Genomic DNA, 18,218 nt, shown 5'->3' with positions numbered 1-18,218 from the left:
CCCCCCTGCCTCCAGCCTCCCCACAGCCAGACCCAACAAGCCCGGCTCCCTCCCATCTCCTCGTGGGTTGGGTGCTCCAGGCAGCCTAAGCGGGGCCACGTCAGGGTCCCTGTGCCGCTCTGGAACTGGGGGCCACGCCTAGACGCAGCTTTGTTTCTGCAGAAATGCAAGAAAATAGATGACCTGAAATACCACTTTCAAAGTGTCTTTTTATGATCCTTTTTAGGCTCCAGAACTCTTTGAGAATAAATCCTACTCAGTTACTGTGGATTACTGGAGCTTCGGAACGATGGTGTTTGAATGCATTGCAGGATTTAGACCTTTCTTACATAATCTACAGCCCTTTACCTGGTAAGACACTTACTCTGCCAGAGTGATGCCAGGCGATAGGAGTGACAGCTACTGCGTGTGGCGAGGTGACAGGGTGAACCAGAATGATAAATTTATTGTTAGTTAGGTGCTGAGGCTGGTGGTCTGCCAAGCTTTGCAGAAGCCGTCGATACTTGAGTAGTATCAATGACAGTTCAATTGGCTGTTTATACGTATTGTAGTACGTGCTTATTACATTGTGTGGTAGCCTCTGGTCATGATAATTCCTTCACAAGTGAAATTTGAATAAAAAAATATAAACCACTCTGTGTATCAGTGTCAGAAAAATGTAGTGGGAAGGAGTGATACAGTCCTTTGTTCACCTAGGCTGCGAGGCTACTTATTTTTCGCAATAAATAACGCACAGCAAGACAGAGCATGTTTTGTGTAGTAAACACATAGTAATTTGTTTGTAAGTAACTTTGCAAAAGTGATGACTGAAAGACTTTAACCTGCATATGGAGGTTCTGCTTGCTCTTTGAGGGCTAGAAGGGGCAGAAATATGTATTTTTATATTTCCACTTCTTACCTTGCAATACCAGGAGTGTACATAAGCTTGGTTTTTGAAAGGGTGTTTCTGCAACAGAAAAAATATGAAACTTGCTTTTCTGTTAGCATTGAAATAATAACAGGAGAAAAGGTAAATTTGAGTTTTTATGCAAGTGTTAGCTTAAAAAATAATTATGTGTTAACAAAAAATAATTGTATCCAATATATTGCCATAGTTTCCCTTTTAACTGCTGAACTCGTGGGATTTTATTATTTTAATAGTTCAATATTTGTTGCATTTTTTCCAACATGGGAAACTTGATTTCCTAACGTAAGTAGTAGAAAACGAATGAATGAATGAGATTAGAAACGCCTCTTCCCTATCCATAAAAGAAGGAAGAGAACAGCGCAGGCCACACGCACGTAGCTTCAGTTCCAGTTGGGGCTGACTGGGACAGAGCCTCCAGGAGCAAGAAGCCTTCAGCTGCCTCACAGCTGACCGATGACTGTCGACTTGCCCTGGGAAATCCTGCTGCTCCGGGAGCAGCTGAGCTCTAGGCAGGGTTCAGACCAGTGCTGAAGTGAGCCAAAGGTGGGGAAACTGAGGCAGAGTTGCTGGTGATGTTTTCCCTGGTTCTGGATCCAGTAGCGTGCTGTGTTTCTAACGTTTACTGGATGCTTCGCTCGGGTCGAGGTAAGGGCAGTGGTTTTGCCAGATGACTCGTGCAAATCTCACCTGTCTCATTAAGGTGTGGAGGCTGATTTTTGTTGTGCAGGCTTGCTCTGTGGTCAGTGAATTGTTACCTGTTGACCCTCTTGTTTGACGCTGCCCAGACCTCCTTGCAAGCAGGTGCAACAATGTTTCCAGAGACAGAGTTAGTTGCAAGGGCTCCCCTCTTCCACTTGGAGATGTTCTGGGTGGATTGTTTGGAAATGTCGTCTTTGTCCTGAAAGAAGAGTGTGTTTTCTAAAGCTACTAGGCTGCGGCGCTTTTTGCTGCCGCCATATTCAATTAGCCCTTTACAAAAGTAGCGTTGTCAGTCTATCCACAAAGGATTTTATTTTCTAGGCATGAAAAAATCAAGAAGAAGGATCCAAAGCACATCTTTGCTTCTGAAGAGATGAATGGGGAGGTTCGCTTTAGTACCCACTTGCCACAGCCTCACAGCCTCTGTGGGTAAGTGTGTCCTTGTGGCTACACGTGATAAATTTTTGGTTTGTCTTTTAAACTGAGGGCCCCTCCTCCTTTATCCCAAGCACTGAGGGGTCGTCCTTCTTTCTCCTAAGGAGTGTTGCAAGCTCTTGGCAAGCTACCATTTGCTGTTAAGGAGTAGCCCATAGCCACGTGGCTCTTTTTTTGATGCTTGGGGCTCTCCAATGGCAGTTCACCCTGCAGTTTGTGGGGTGATGGCAGTTCACCTTGCAGCGTGAACTCTCTGACTGCTTTCCAGCCATTATCACAAGGCCACCGAGTAACATCTACCCGATAACTTGATGGTATTGAATCTCATAAACCAAGTACTTGGGTTACTGCTCCATGAAAGCAGAAGCTTCTAGTAACGTGTGTTGGGAAAACTGCTGCAAGTCCAGCAGAGGCCACAAAGATGGTGAGAGCCTGTTGAATAGAGCACACCAGGAGAGGCCCACGAAGCTGGGCTTCTTCAGTCTGGCGAAGAGAAGGCAAAGGGGGATCTAATTTTGTCGTCTTCTAGCTATTGGGGCATTACAGATACAACGGATCTAGGCTCTTCTCGGAGGCGCAAAGCGAAAGGACCAAAGGCAACAGCGCAAGTTACAACAAGGGAAATGAAATTTGGGCACAGGGAAAAGGTTTCCCCGTGCTAGCGATGCGTCCCTGGGACAGGGCCCCGAGCAGTGGAGGATCTCCATCTGTGGGGACTGCCCGGACTCGCTTGGACACAGTCCTGAGCAGCCTGCTGTAGCTGCGACGTTGGCCCTGCTGTGGGCTAGGGCTCAGACTGAAGACCTCCAGGAGGGCCTTCAACCCAAATTAATTGGTCTGTACCACGTCAGAAGTCAAACTCTGATCATTTGTCGCTTATTTAGCACTTGTGTCTTTAGATGGGCCCAGCAGTGCAGCACAACTCATGGGCACTGGCAGATTTCTAGGAAAAGTACTGGAGTTGAGAATGAAATAAGTGGCTTTGTGCCAGTGCTTTGGGCTTATTGCACCACGTACTGTCTTTGAGACGTTCTTTACAATAAACTTACGTGCTTCTTGTGTGGATAAACATGGAGGAGAACCTTCCAGGCGGTTCTGCAGCATGGGCATGGTTATTCTGCAGACAAGGCTTTGAAAACTGTTTGATTTTATTTTATGTGTATGACAGGTAGTTTTTGGAGGAAAAAGAACCAAAAAACCAATTCTCCCCCTTATCCGTTTTGACACACCTTACTGATGTGTCAAGATACTTTTGACTCAATGAATAAGAGTCAGAAGAAGTGGTGTAATGCAAGGTATATCGGATGGGCGCGTGCTCCCGCTGAGGCCAGCGAAGACTGTTGTTGTTACAGCGGGGGTGCTCGCTCTGTACGTGCTTTCCTCCCCTTCCAGGCTTTCCCTGCGGTCAGGATGAGCGACTGCAGCGAAATCGCTGTTCTTCACGCGTGTTCAGCGGATGTTGCGCACACGTGGTCTCTAACCAGGGAGTTGTAACCTTATTGCTGTTGTGAGACCCTAGTTTCCTAAGCGGACTGAGTGTTGTAGAATATCTGCCTTCTCTTTCTTACGGCCCTTCTGTTTCAGTTTAATTGTAGAACCGATGGAGAACTGGTTGCAACTGATGCTGACTTGGGATCCACAGCAGAGGGGTGGAGGTTTAGATCCTGAGACCAGTCGTCCAAAGTGTTTCCTAATAATGGATCACATACTGAATTTGAAGGTGAGCGAGGGTTGTTACTGGGTTTAAAGGCCTACTGAAAGCATCTCAGAGGACAGAAAGTGTGTTCAGTGGAGCAAAGCTATAATCCTGGCATCATCCAGCTGCAGGATCATAAGGAATGTCTTTCTTGGTATCAGGAAGTGAGTGTATATACAGCCTGTCCGGTACATACCTGAAGGCAAAATATCACCAGCAATATTAATCTGTAGCTTTACATTTGGTGTGGAAGAATGACCCTGTATTACTGTCTGTCATCTCAGAAGGGACTCACCAAGATCAAATAATGGTTTAATATTTGCTAATAACAGTTTTCCTGAACTCCACTACTGATGCTGTGACTCCAGGTCCATGTCCTGTAGTAGTACCTGTAGTAGAACAGAGATTACGTTCACCTGCCTCTTCCCCTTCAAGTAATTGTTGGAGCTTTGCTGGAGTAAGACTAGCTGGGGCAAGCAAGTGTAGAAGCCAGACGATAATTTTGTCTGATCCGGAAGGATTCCAAAGGAATCAAAGCCCAAAACACAAAATATTGTGCCCGTAATTGGGACTTGTCAAAATTTGTATGTCATGGTGTGGTTTGGGTCCTACAGTCTCTGCCCAGGTGTAGTAAAACTAGAGAGGGGGCCGTGAGAGCGGTGAGAAGGCAAGCACTGGTACGTAACGGCTTTTTTTGTACGGAGGGATTAAAGGAAATGGGACTCCCTTTCTTGGGAGCAGTGCTGGCCAGCATCAGAGACAGCAAGGCTCAAGATGGCCTTTATGCTAGCTTGTCACCATTCCTTTGATGTAATTAAGCTGCAGCATGGCCTGTGAAGGCTATTTAGTGCATTTGAGTGTAATTTTCTCTGACATTAAGTTGAAAGTTACAGGCCCAGACTTTGAGTTTTATCATGTGGGGCTTTACTCCTGAACTTGATTATTGTAGTCATTAAAACTCAAACGATGCTCTCAGTCTAACACGTTAATTGCTACGTACTCCCTCCCAGGCCTTTGTGTCCTTTGTCTTTGATAGCCAGCGACTTGTAATCAGCTTGTACTCTTTTTACAGATAGTACACATCCTAAATATGACCTCTGCCAAGATCGTTTCATTTCTCTTGCATCCCGAGGAAAGCCTTCATTCCCTTCAGATTCGGATTGAGGTTGAAACTGGAATAAGTACTGGAAATCAGGAACTGCTGTTGGAAACGGGGATTTGCCTGGACCCTCGGAAACCTGCTTCCCAGTGTGTTATTGACGGCGTAGTAAGAATGATTCTGTTCATTTAACGTATTTCACATTCTCGGGGAATTTAAAATCTTAGGGAAGTTAAATTGCCTTAATCTTCTCCCACTGGAGACAGTTTGCTCTGTAAGTGTAGTAACTCTTAAGGTCTAGCATTATTTCCTTTATTGGGTAATGTAAGCGGATTCCTATAGTTATACTCTGTCTAAATATTTAAATAAAGTAACTTGCAAGCAAAGGGTCCTATGTTTCTCTGGCATCTATCAAAATCAGTTTTTTAAGGCACCTGATAAGAAGAGTGTCTGCCCACAATAACTAGTTCATGATGTAATCAGGACGCTCTGGGTTAGTAGGAGCTATGTTTGGGATTTCTCTTATGCTCTCTTCTCTTTTCTCACCAGAGAGGCTGGGATAGCTACATGGTCTATTTGTTTGATAAAAGCAAAACTGTCTATGATGGACCCTTTGCTTCTCGGAGTCTGTCTGACTGTGTGAATTACATTGGTAAGTATGCTGGAGGACAACTGGGAACTGAAAGCGCTGCTTCTCATGTAATATGAAAGTAGATTTGCCTTACAAATCTCTGTGTGTTATCTTGAAGAGCACTGTCTAATTCAAAGAGGCCCATTTAAGAACCTGGAGCAGCCTGACAAAGTTTCATCTACAGTGCTGTATCTCCACATTTTGTAGATGTAACAGTTCAGAGGATTTATTACCCGCCCTTTGGGAACTCTCCTATAGAGCAACTTAAGAATTCATTTAAGGTTTTTGCTCTTGTATTAAATTCTGTGCACTGAACAGCATCTACCCCACGTAAACACCTCAACCTGCGCATTGCCCCACTTAAACAGAACCACGACGTGAACGAAGGCTTGGAAGGTAATACGTGCAACCTAATCTTGTAGCCTAGAGAGGGAAACTTCTGGTTATGTCTGCGCACTACATCCTGGAAAGAAGATTCTGATGCGGGGGCTGTGCTTTCATTTGCACAGCCTTCTGCTCTGCTAAAGCGTCTTGTCCCTTCACACCCACAGAGTGTTGCAGTGACATCGTGCTGGGAGATGTTTGCAGAACTTGAGTGATAGCCCACATAGATGTCCTTTGGTGGTACCAAGGGTCAGGGACCTTCTTATCTTAGGGTTTAGCATCTGTAGAAGTTATGCACATATCCCTTCTCTTCCTCCCTGTGCACAGGTACAAACAGGTTTCAGCTCCTTGCGGTCCTCTCTCCTGAGGTTGGGTGCTTTGGATGTTCCTGAACAGTTGCACTCCTACAGCTCGCCTAGATTTATGCTTCTGAACCCCATATCAGCATCCTGAGGATACAGATTCCCTTTTTGCCCTGTACTGTCTGTGATAGTTGCATTTCAGCTGTGATCCATCTCTCGTGTCTCGCCTAAGTGAAAGAACAGGTCCCTCATTCTTTGCTGCTGATCGTTCAGGCCCTGTATGAGGAAGTCCACCTTGCTGTGATCACAGAGCCAAGCCAGTGTGTTTGGCCACGTTGCACCAGTTGCAGGACTGCTGTCATTCCCCTGTGGAGGTTACGAGTTAGGGCTGGTCTTCAGAGACACTTGGCAGAGGTTCAAAACCTCTTCTGTTGTTTTCCCGACAGTTTTCAGCTCTAGTGATAATGCGTCCGTAACCCCATAGCCTGATCCTACTTCTGGTCTCACCAAGCAGAGCCAAGTGTCTGAGAAAGTCCAGGCCCCTCCTTCCTCTTGAGTTGTTAGGAGTAGAGCCCGTCTGTTGCTGCATGGATACTGGTGGGATCTGTTCCAGTTGGTCCCTCTTAGTTCTGGTGCTGCTGCCTGGCCCTGGCATCATCAGTATACTTTTAGACCATGCATGAAAGCTGCTTCTCTGCTTACAGCTTCCTTTACGTGTCTCTGAAATGACAGCAGGACCTAATATACCTCTGTGAAGGTATATATACACCCGATGTACCTGTATGAAGGACCTTGTGTACCTCTATGAAAGAAAAAATAGTGTCAAGGGACAGGAGACATCTGCTGAGATACTGCATGTAAAGGAAATGCCTTGTGACATACAGTTACTGTTAAGTAGCTTAATTTTCTTTGGCCTGGCTCTGCAGAAGTTGTGCTGGTTTTCCCCGTCTCCTTTTACTGTCACTCAGGTTTATTCTGATTGGTTTTTTTTTCTGTGTTCCGGGCTATTTTATTCTGGTGAATCTCATTGTGTGGCATCACTGTGCTGAATCTCTTGGAGCTAAGGCTTTTTACAACATGTTTATTGGTATCCCAATGTACTGACAGTTCCCCGTCTCTATAGGGGAACACACTTAAGTCCTGCATCTTTTTCCCTTAAACATCTACATCAGGAATCTGGGAGGATACGTACAAAAGATTTGAAGACCTTTTCAGATGAAACACACGTCAGGACAGTGAGCAGTATCAATTGATTAAATGGAGCAATTAAGTTTGTTTTGCTAGTTTGGGCAAGTGCTTTAGATAAGAGTTTTTGGATAAAACCGCCCATGGGTCCTGCCTCGTGCCGTGTTTCATGCAGCGTGCCCCGTGTCTGCTAGTGCCAATAGGCCAAAGTGCTCAAAGAAATCAGTACTCTTGTAGCTGTGAGTTCAAACATGAGCTGTTGCCTGGCCAGTAGCAGGCTGTCAAATACCTGGGGAGCCGTAACATGAAAAGCTTATACACACAGCATCACATAAAAATTGAGCAGATCTTACGTGGCTTGATCCCTTAGTTTAGGCACCTGAAGCAGGAATTAGGAACGTTGCAAGCACTGAAGTCCGTTTCTAGAGTTGTCCTTTCATTTGTGTACAATTGTGTTTTTCTTGCGTTCAGTACAGGATAGTAAAATCCAACTGCCAATCCCTCAGCTGCGCAAGGTATGGGCAGAAGCAGTTCACTACGTGATTGGGCTAAAAGAAGATTATAGCAGGCTTTTCCAGGGCCAGAGAGCTGCCATGTAAGTTGTTACTCCTCATTCAGAAGTTTCATTATTATGCAAATAGACTGTTTGCATGGAAATGTACCTCTCGGGGAGTTTTGGTTACCCAAAGGTTCACAGCCCTCTGCTGTTCTATACTTTTACATTATAAAACATATTTGGGCTGGGAGCTTATTCCACTCCAGGAATGTTACTGCATAGTACCTGACATTGATAATAACTGAAAAAACTTGAACCTTGAATATAGTCACAGACTCACAGAATGGCTGAGGCTGGCAGGGACCTCTGGAGGTCATCCAGTCCAACCCCCCTGCTCAAGCAGGGTCACCTAGAGCTGGTTGCCCAGGACCATGTCCAGGTGGCTTCTGAATATCTCCAAGGATGGAGACTCCACAGCCTCTCCGGGCAACCTGTGCCAGTGCTCAGTCACCCTCACAGTAAAAAAAGTTTCCTGATGTTCAGAGGGAACCTCTAGTGTTTCAGTTTTTTGCCCATTGCCTCTGGTCCTCTCACTGGGCACCACTGAGAAGAACCTGGCTCCGTTCTCTGTGCACCCTCCCCTCAGGTATTTGTACATTTTGATCCCCACTCAGCCCTCTCTTCTCCAGGCTGAACAGTCCCAGCTCCCTCAGCCTTTCCTCATAGGAGAGATGCTCCAGTCCCTTAATAATCTTCATGGCTCTTCATTGGCCTCTCTCCAGTATGTCCGTGTCTCTGGTGTACTGGGGAGCCCAGAACTGGACCCAGGTGTGGCCCCACCAGCTCTGAATAGAGGGGGAGGATCACTTCCCTCGACCTGCTGGCAGCATTCCCCCCGATGCAGCCCAGGATAGTCGTTTCACAAGTGGCAGAATGAGTGGAACCGTTTGTTATATTTGTAGGGTTTTGTCCTGTGATCGGTTCACAGAATGGGCAGTGTGGTATATCTCGAGTGATAAAAAAGGTGCCAGCATTCACCAGGGGCAACATGCGCTACAGGACCCTGTAAATGCTAAGAAATACTCTACGCTGCAAAGACTGTTTAACTGAGCTTGACAAAAAACCTGGGAAATGAGGAAGGACTTCCTCCTTCGCTTGCTGAGGACCTGCAGCTTCTGAGGACGTGAGATGGAGTCCGTGACCCCACTGAGACTCCCTGTTCCAAGGATCTTACAAAATTTTTTGCTAGCTATGTCTTTCCTTCGGGTAATGTGACAGCACTGGCCACATAAGTCCAGATACGATTTTCAACTAACATATGCTGTTCTTGTTTCATTTGTTAGGCTCAGTCTTCTTCGGTATAATGCGAACCTAATCAAAATGAAAAACAATATGGTGTCAGCATCTCAGCAACTGAAAGCAAAGCTGGAATTCTTTCATCAAAGCATTCGCCTCGACCTGGAGAGATACAGTGACCAGATGGCTTATGGCATATGTACGTATTGTGTAATACTTGCCTGGGTGTCTTGTCTGATCCTGTAAAGGATCAGACTGACTATGAAGGGCTGCGGGTAAGAACTAGCATTAAAAGAAAATGAATGCAGGAGCTGCCGTTGTGTTCCTCAGCATCTTTATGGATATGTTTTAGCTGGGGCAGATGCAGGAGAAGAGTTTGGCAGAAGCAAAGGCAGGAAGATAAAAAATAAAATGTTTTTGGAGGCCTTCAGCGACAGTGAAACAGGTGGTCAGCTGTTCCCCACTGAGAACACCAAGCTAAGAAAATGGGAGTATTAATAGTACTGGTGATGTAAATGTTTGCTATTTATTCATTCAGAATCTGATTCAATTGGAGTTGTCACTGGGCATAAAGTGGGAGGCAGAGTTGCTGGACTTGACGTACAGTGGAAGGGCCACTAACCATCCATGGCAGAACAAATGGGCATGGTGACTGTAGAAACACCGTTTTGAACAGCGCTAAGGGAGTGATCTTGCTGTGCTTGATCTCAGGAGGTAGCATGAGTCAGGATGAGAGATGAGGTGAAAAAGCACCAGCTACAGTTTTAATGTCACAGAAACGTCTGGATCTTACAAATACTATTCGGGGGAGAATAGTAAGATTTATGCATAGTTTGGATATATGGCTAAAAACTGAAACTTGAGTCAAAAATTATGACTGGGCTGAAGGATGATGATGGAAAATGGAAAGACTCGGCGAACTGGTTTTGGACAGTCTGTGTTTAATCAAAAGCGGCAGTTGTTGAGCTTAATGGCGGAGTTTAAAGACTTAAACTCATTTTAGGCCGGTGATTGCAAACAGTGGAATCCTACCAAAGGGTTTGTACGTGAGTTAAGGTCGAGCATGAAGTTGCGAAGTTGCAACTTCGCTGTCTCTCTGTGATCTCTGGGTCATGACTCCTGCTTGGAGACTCAGCGTCATGCTCTTTGTGTTCAAATTCAACTGATGTATGTAAAGTTCAGGTCATGCTTTATTTTTGTGTCTATATCTTTTTATAAATTAACAACTCTCTTCTCTTAAGCTTCAGAAAAGATGCTCAAAGCCTGGAAGGAGATGGAAGAGAAGGCCTCTCAATGTGCGCAGGTAGGGGATATTAAAGAAGCTTCATTATCTCTCTGTGAAGGAGATCATGACAGGAACTTAAGTGTCCTGCGTGCCACTGCTCTGTCCCTTCAGTGTGTTTCATATCCTGCCTGCTGTGGGAATATCATTGCAGGTACATTAAAAAAGAAACAGTCCCTCGTCACCAGGTTGTTTGAATCTAGTGGTTTGAACAAAACCAACACAAATGTCACTAGGCTCCGTTGTCTAGATAGGAAAGTCGACTACAGAGACACGTTATTTATTGCCCAAAAGAAATGGTGTTGCTATAGACAAGAGTCTTCCTGGTTGGATTTAGCGCACACAAAAATTTCCATTGCTAAAGGTGAAAATAATACCAATCACTTAACTACGCAGTGATTTCAAAATTGCTGTACTTCATTTAGGAGTACAGACATAAATTTCTGATATTCTGCAAGTAAAGATGCAAATTAGTTTTTAATGAGAGTCATCCTTAAGAAATTTAGAGCAGAGCTAGAGCCAGTTCTTACTCTGAGTAGTCCTAATAGTTAACAGATGTTTTCACTTGTGGTTTATGGACAGTTGAGCTGACGTAATGGCTTTCTGTTGCTCAGAGAGTTAGTTCTGCAAGAAAGGCTAGTTGAAATTTATCTGCTGGTTAGAATTCTGATCTCTGTCTTCTGGGAATGAGCATTTTAATTTTGCCTCCACTGAAAACAGAGGAGACAGAGGCCTTTTTGACAGAGAATAATTCTGCCTACAGTTCTGTCCAGACCTTTGTAGGGAAGGAATAAGCTTTTAGCTGTGAAAACTAGGGACAGAGTTAGGATGATTGTAGTTTATTGTCAAAAGCTGTTTCTTCTGCTCTTCTACTGGTTGTACTGAATAAAGCTTGGGAGAGGGGAGCACTCAGAAGGAATGCAAGGAGAAATCAGGACGTTTGTAATGTATTTCTCAGAGTAGAGGTCTCTAAAATATCTCAAAAAGTACTCTTTTTTGTGCTCTGTGATAATAGCTAGCTGCAGGAGTGCCAAGAACATTGCATGTTCTGCTGACCAGGACTGTCATGTGGTTTGCTGGGCTGATGTCTCGCATTTCTGCTCTCCCCTGCAGGGAGTTTTTGTATTAGCTGTCATAGTAATACAGAGCACAGTGATTAATACATAAAAATCCCGGACACCATTAGAAACGCAAACAATAAATTACATTTCCTATTTTTTTCCCCCCATGAAGGAACAGACTGGGTAGTTCAGGTTCTGGGATCCATTACCTATCTTCATCTAAGTCAAAAGGGTCTTGGAGCCTTGATTCTGCTTGCTCATATGATGGAGATAGGGGAATTGGGATTCCCACCTGAATTCACCTCTGTTTAGCTCTTTAAATTTTGGCATCTTGTTGCTCCCTGTTAGGAAGCAAGAAAGATAAAAGGTAGGCTGCTTCTAGCAGAATAACTCAAAGTTGTCACTGGCTGTTTCCAGAAAACCAGGAACCTCAACAAATATTTATTTTGTAGACCATCAGAATTATGTTCTGTCTTCAAGCTGTGCAGTCCACATGTATAGGCACACCGTGTCCATTTATCAGGAATGGAAAATGGTTTACTGTGTAATACACCATCTCCATTTACTCCAGTAATACACAGATGGTATCTCCATCTATCTAGCGGGCAGCTTAACTTCTGTGAATTCAGGAGACACAGTTATGCTGTGTGGTGAGCCACGGTGCTCCAGATAAAGACATTTCTTTTGATAACAGGGTTTACTTCACATTTTTCTCGCAATCTGATTCTCCTTTGATTATGTGGCTTCTCACTACTTCTTATTCTTCTTTTTCTTGGTTTATTCTTTTACCTGCAAGACCTACAGACATCCCTTTCTGGTCAAGAGGTCACATCCCATTTATATAGCCTCATACCAAGTACTTCTGCAGCTTCAGCAAGGAGTATGTTCTGGAAAATGTTCAATTTTCAGGTCTTACAGCCCCAGGTCAGAAAGGAAAAGCTGAAATATCTCAAAATACTTTCTCAGGAAGGCAGATCAGTGCCCACAGTCCATGGCGCTAAGACCCGTTACGGTGACCGGTGCTTTCTTAACGGTGCTGGGGATCTCCAGTGCATGTCTGGCACCACATACCTACTCCTCACACTCAGAAATGTTATTGTTGGTTCGCCGCACCTAACTTATGTGGGGGCTTGGCATAAGATTGGTGTCTTTTATATTGCTTTGAGGAAGATGTGAAATACCAGAGCAATGTCAGACCAAAATGCATAAGGGAGGGTAAAATGTGAGAGCACCCTCTGTCCCTGCTGTAAGAGTAGGAGAAAAAAATCTTCGCTGCTCAAACATACGTAGAGCCAGAGTGTGTGTGTGTGTGCAGCGTGCGTCTCAGAGATGTGATTTATGAAGAAACTGATTTTTCTCATCCAGTGTGGTTGTCAGAGATTTGGATCTAGGTGATATCACGCACTGAGAAGATAATAACAGTAACCTCAATTATTGTAGCAGCAGTCATGTCAAAGAGCTTTTTTCTCCTAAACTCTGCATGGAGTCAGCCCATTATCCAAACAAGTATTCTGGGGATCTTTATCTACTTTATTGCTCTCCTCCTTCCGTTTGATTTGTACCTACATTTTGCCATTAGGCTGAAGATATTGGATACCTGGATGAGCAGATCATGGCTCTGCACACAGAGATTGTAGAGCTTCAGAAGAGTCCGTACGCAAGGCGCCAAGGAGAGGTCATGGAGAGCTTGTAAGTCCTTTGCTTATTATTTTTATTGCACATAAACGGATTTTATGTATTTCAGTGTCTGAGGGGTTTTCTTTTCTCTGGTAGTGGTTCCATCAGCGCTTTTGAAATGCACTCCTTGCTTTTTGCGAACTGCAAGTACGGAGTAGTTTGCAATCGGTTTAAGATCATTTTGCTGGTAAAAGGGAAGATCCCACTACTTGTGGCTGTACGTTCCTCATTCCTCTTGAAGTCCTAACGATCGCTTGGCAGCATTATAAGGCAGAATAGGACACTGCTCTATCCGAAAGCTAGCAGTGCAAGAAGATTAACATTCAGTCGCAGGAGTAAACTCATCTAACTTACCTAACTTACCCTGCAGCCACACAATGACTAGACCTGGGGAAACACGGAAAACACAGCTGGGGAGGACAGGACACTTCTCTGTCACTGACTATGAAACTTCATCTTAGAAGAGGATGGGCCTAAGATATATCCTGGTCTCAACTGAAAAACGCAGAGGATTTCTTTTTGCATTGGAGAAGAGTGAATTTTATAGTGTTGAGTGAGAAAATTACGAGATCATTGTAAAATCCTGTTAAATATCTTCAATGTGTTTTCAAAGCAAGGATAATTAACAACTCATGGATACTTGAATATGTGGAAACTTGAATTTTTTTTTTTTTAAAGTGTTAAAATATGAAAAAGCTAAGTGGTATTACTGATCTTAAGAAGACATAGGAAGCAATTACTGTAGTTTGGGCTGTTGCTGAGAGCACAAGTGGCAATTATAAGACAGAGGGATCAAATAGCCACCAAGACTGAATAGCCACTAAATCTGTTGTTAATAAGAGCTCTTCTGAATGAGTCTGAGTATTCGGGGAGGAAACGTGCCTGTTCCTGGCATGTTCTCCCCCCTCCCTCTTTGCAGAGCTAGATCAGCTAAGTTGCTTTTCATCCATGTGTAGCTGCAGGAGCAGCAGAACTGGTGCACAGGGGAGGAAGTGATGCAAGGGAGAAACCACCTCTTGCAGCAGTAGCCCACGTTCAGAGCAGCTTAAACTAATCATGAACCTGCCTCCTAAAACATTGTTTTCAAGCACTTTCACCACTGCAAACCTAAGGCTGCATCAGCTCTTTGCAAGGTGCTTAAAGTGTGCCCTAAACTGTTGATTATTCTGGTCTAAAGCTACTCCTCTTAATGAGGAGTGAAGTGGAGAACAAATTGAGTCTCCTGCTGTTTAGTTTTTGGGGCTGTAGCAAAGCATGCTGTAGAGCACTGGCTTAAGGTTTGATTTACACAGCCACGAGACACACATGGATCCTGGGTGACGTCTCAGCTTTACCTGACGGTGCTGGATGCTAATGTTCTCTTTTTTCCCAGTGCAGCAGGAGTAAAGAGCACCTCTTCCCCAATCCTTGGCTGATGCAGGAGTTTCAAGATGGATAACTATCCAGCACGCTAGAAATGCTGACTTACATAAGCAGAAGCAGCTTGCATGATCTCTTGAGACAGTATTGGGGTGATCGTAAGGGCAGCTAAGGGGTAGAGGAGGCCTGGTGAGGGCCCAAAAGCAGAGTTAGAACTGGCTAAACTGCTACTTGTTTCTGTCAGACTTTTGATTTAGAACAGTGAAGATTTGTTCAAGGGTGGAAGCTTCAGTGTTTGGCTGCTTTTGAAATATTTGAAAGAAGTAATATTTATTTAATGGGAAGAAGAGGAACACTGTCCTCTTGTTTGTGATGCAGCTGTCTCTTTCCATTTGCAGAATATCACTAAAATTCAGGCAAAAAATGCAGAACAGGAACAAGAATTTCTCAGGCAGTTGTGCAGAAGTACCTATAGTTACAAAAATGAAGTTTCATAATTAAGGATACCACAGAAAGAAAACACAGCTGAGCCACGTGAAAATTTGAAACTGAAAATAACCTCCAATTGGTATGGTTACCTGAGAAGAAAATGCGTAATCAGAGGAAAAGAGAAGACAGCTTTTAGGGAAGAGTTGGTTTCCATCACAGAAAGACCATCCCTGTGTTCCAAATGTCATACTTGTTTACTAGCTCTAGAAGAAAGCGGCAGCTCCAATACATGAGGTTCAGCAAGGCATAACTTAATTGCAGTGCTTTTTTGCTTGAGTCACCTGCTTGTTGATACATGTATGAATCATTTTCTTCTTTTTAAAGGGAACAGAGAGCCATAGACCTGTACAAGCAATTAAAAACAAGACCTCCAGGTATGGAAGGAGATGGTTCAAAGACTGTTTCACACTTGTACCCCATGACTAATTTTTCTGAACTCAAACCCAGAAAATACTGTTTAGGAGAACACAAATGATTGTATTGAAGTTAACCAGACTCAAGGGCATACCTTAAGATGATTTCTTCTCTTTGCTGAGCCTAGAGCTCTCCCAAATTCTGTAGTCCTGTTCCTCAGCCATGGGTTTGTCTTTTGGTTTTCAGTCTTGGAGCATCTGCCCTGAACACGCGTCTGCCTTCTGGCATTCTCTACCTTTTTTCTTGCCCCCAGTACTATTGCTTTACTCCCCGCAGACATGGGAAGAACTGCTGTTCCTCTGTCGTCACTCCAACCCAAGGGCAGTCTCTTTTCTCCCTCTCCTCCTCTCTCTTAATTATACTGGATGGAGCCCTGTGTTTGGGGATTATTATTTTCTGAATGTAGTAACTGGTGAGCAGAAAGGTTTAGTTACTTGTGCATTTGGCAACTACCCGCAGTCCTTATTAAAGCCGGTATCTAGACAGCACAAGTGGCTGGAATTGCATACGTTACTGCGGAGAGAAGAGACATTAAGGAAAAGCTGTGCCTAATGAGAGGTGGTGACAGATTTTAAGATGTTCCATTGTGTTTCAGTTTGTTTGGCTGCACTCGTTCAGTCAAATCTTTCCTTGACTCTGGGCTTTTGTGTCCAGAGTAGCTCCTCACTGAAGAGCATTTTACTAATACGGTGATTGATGGCTCTTGCAGATCATGCCTACAGTGACAGCACGGACATGGTGAAGATCATTGTGCAGACAGTACAGAGCCAAGACCGAGTTCTCAAGGAGCTCTTCGGCCATCTCAGGTACTTTATGCAGAAAAAAAACCCCAAACGAATGCAATTTGTAGCTTTGTAGCAGGAAAGGAGAAGGAAAACCATGGAGATCAGAGCCCAAAAGCTCCATCCACAGGTATACGTCCCTCATAGCAATATTAATTCTGCTCCTTTGTGTCTGTGATGAATTTCCACTTAATTTTTTAAAACTTATAGCTAATGTGTATAGCTAATAGGGAAGGGGAGGAGAGTGCAATGGCTTCTACTGTTAACATCCAAGAGTTCACTTTAAAATGAGACAAATTCTGCCAGTGTTTAGGTTGGGATTAAAATCTTAAGGAAAAAAAGAAATAGTGTAACAGCTGAGAAGATACCACAGTGATTTGTTCATTAGTTCATTAATTTTTCAAGTAGCTCAGAAAAAATGTCATTATGCAGATCTCAGTAGTCAGCAAAGCATGATTTAGTTTTATTTTCATGTGTGGCTTATGCTTAGTAGATCCCATAAAGAAAGTTGTTAGCTATGGCAGGGTCAGCCCACAGAGACCAACACAGACCAGAGAAGATTAATAAAATACCATGGTTGAGTTGCTGTGCTGTCCGTTGTCATCGGGATCAATTTTTGCATTTCAAATAAGAAGAGCTTATATTGTGGGTATTAATAGTAGTGTCGTCTGGCTGCTTTTTTGAGCCTTAACTGGACTTGGAAAAGTCCAGGGGTCATTCCAGTTTTTGTACCTGCAGCTGTCACCGTGCTGTGCTGAGAGAAAGGGGTATTCTCACAGAATTTTTCTTGAATCCCGAGATGAGGCTTTTGGTTTTGCCAGAACATATTGCCACACAAGCTGGAAAGTAACTTTGTGTTTGGTTTTTATTATAGCAAGCTCTTGGGCTGTAAGCAGAAGATCATTGACTTGCTTCCAAAGATTGAAGTGGCTCTAAATAATATCAAGGAAGCTGACAACTCAGTGATGCAGATGCAGGGCAAAAGACAAAGGGAGATATGGCATTTGCTGAAAATTGCCTGCGTAAGTAGCCTTTGGACTATTCGTTTGCTCTTCCTTCCAGCGCAGGAGCCAGGGGACATCAAATGAAACTCTGAAGAGACCAAAAAGGGATAACTTGCACACAATGGTTGATTTTACTGTAGAGAAGGGAAGATTGAGATACTAAAAGTTGACGCAGGTTTAGAAAGGAGGTAGACAAATTCATGGAAAAAAAGCCCAGTAGAGGAGTCCTTGGTCCCAGTAAGTCATCAAACTGCAAATCGCTGGTGGCTGGAGTACGGTAGACATGTGTCGTGGTTTAAGCTGAGCCAGCAACAAAGCACCACGCAGCCGCTCGCCCGCTCCTTCCCCCAGGTAGGATGGGGAAGAGAAAATACAACACAAAAAGCTTGTGGGTCGAGACAAGGGCAGGGAGGGATCACTCACCACTTATAGTCACAGGCAAAACAGACTTGATTTTGGGGAAAAATAAACCAATGTAATTTGTTAACAACCAAATCAGAGTAGGATAATGAGAAATAGAACCATATCTTAAAAACACACCTTCCCCCCACCCCTCCCTTCTTCCTGGGCTCAGCTTTGCTCCCGATTCCTCTATCTTCTCCCTCTCAGCAGCACAGGGGGATGGGGAATGGGGGTTGCGGTCAGTTCATCACACGCTGTTTCTGCTGCTCCTTCCTCCTCGGGGGGAGGACTCCTCACACTCTTCCCCTGCTCTAGCGTGGGGTCCCTCTCACAGGGGTCGGCCCTCCATGAGTTTCTCCAATGCAAGTCCTTTCCACGGGCTGCAGTCTTCCACGAACTGCTCCAGCGTGGGCTTTCCCACAGAGTCACGGCCTTCTCCAGGCCCAGCCACCTGCTCCGGCGTGGGGTCCTCCAGGGGCTGCTGGGGAATCTCTGCTCCACCATTAAACCTCCATGGGCTGCAGGGGGACAGCCTGCCCTCTCACCACGGGCTGCAGGGGAATCTCTGCTCCGGCGCACCTCCTCCCTCTCCTTCTTTACTGACCTTGGGGTCTGCAT

At 44.5% G+C, this 18,218-nt stretch overlaps 1 protein-coding gene across 1 annotated transcript in view; it reads left to right on the top strand.

The window, feature by feature from the left end:
* CHUK (component of inhibitor of nuclear factor kappa B kinase complex) overlaps positions 1-18,218 on the top strand; it is a 31,700-nt gene that overhangs the window by 8,483 nt on the left and 4,999 nt on the right. The window contains exons 7-18 of the mRNA XM_050899210.1: positions 227-351; positions 1,928-2,035; positions 3,626-3,761; positions 4,810-5,004; positions 5,386-5,488; positions 7,810-7,933; positions 9,178-9,329; positions 10,372-10,433; positions 13,053-13,162; positions 15,323-15,372; positions 16,122-16,218; positions 17,069-17,216. Of these exons, the coding sequence (XP_050755167.1) occupies positions 227-351; positions 1,928-2,035; positions 3,626-3,761; positions 4,810-5,004; positions 5,386-5,488; positions 7,810-7,933; positions 9,178-9,329; positions 10,372-10,433; positions 13,053-13,162; positions 15,323-15,372; positions 16,122-16,218; positions 17,069-17,216 (1,410 nt within the window). The remainder of the gene's footprint in view (positions 1-226; positions 352-1,927; positions 2,036-3,625; positions 3,762-4,809; positions 5,005-5,385; positions 5,489-7,809; positions 7,934-9,177; positions 9,330-10,371; positions 10,434-13,052; positions 13,163-15,322; positions 15,373-16,121; positions 16,219-17,068; positions 17,217-18,218) is intronic.

This window comes from Gymnogyps californianus, chromosome 6 (genome assembly GCF_018139145.2).
Source record: "Gymnogyps californianus isolate 813 chromosome 6, ASM1813914v2, whole genome shotgun sequence".
Lineage (NCBI taxonomy): Eukaryota > Metazoa > Chordata > Aves > Accipitriformes > Cathartidae > Gymnogyps > Gymnogyps californianus.
This window is presented reverse-complemented; position numbering and strand designations above follow the sequence as displayed.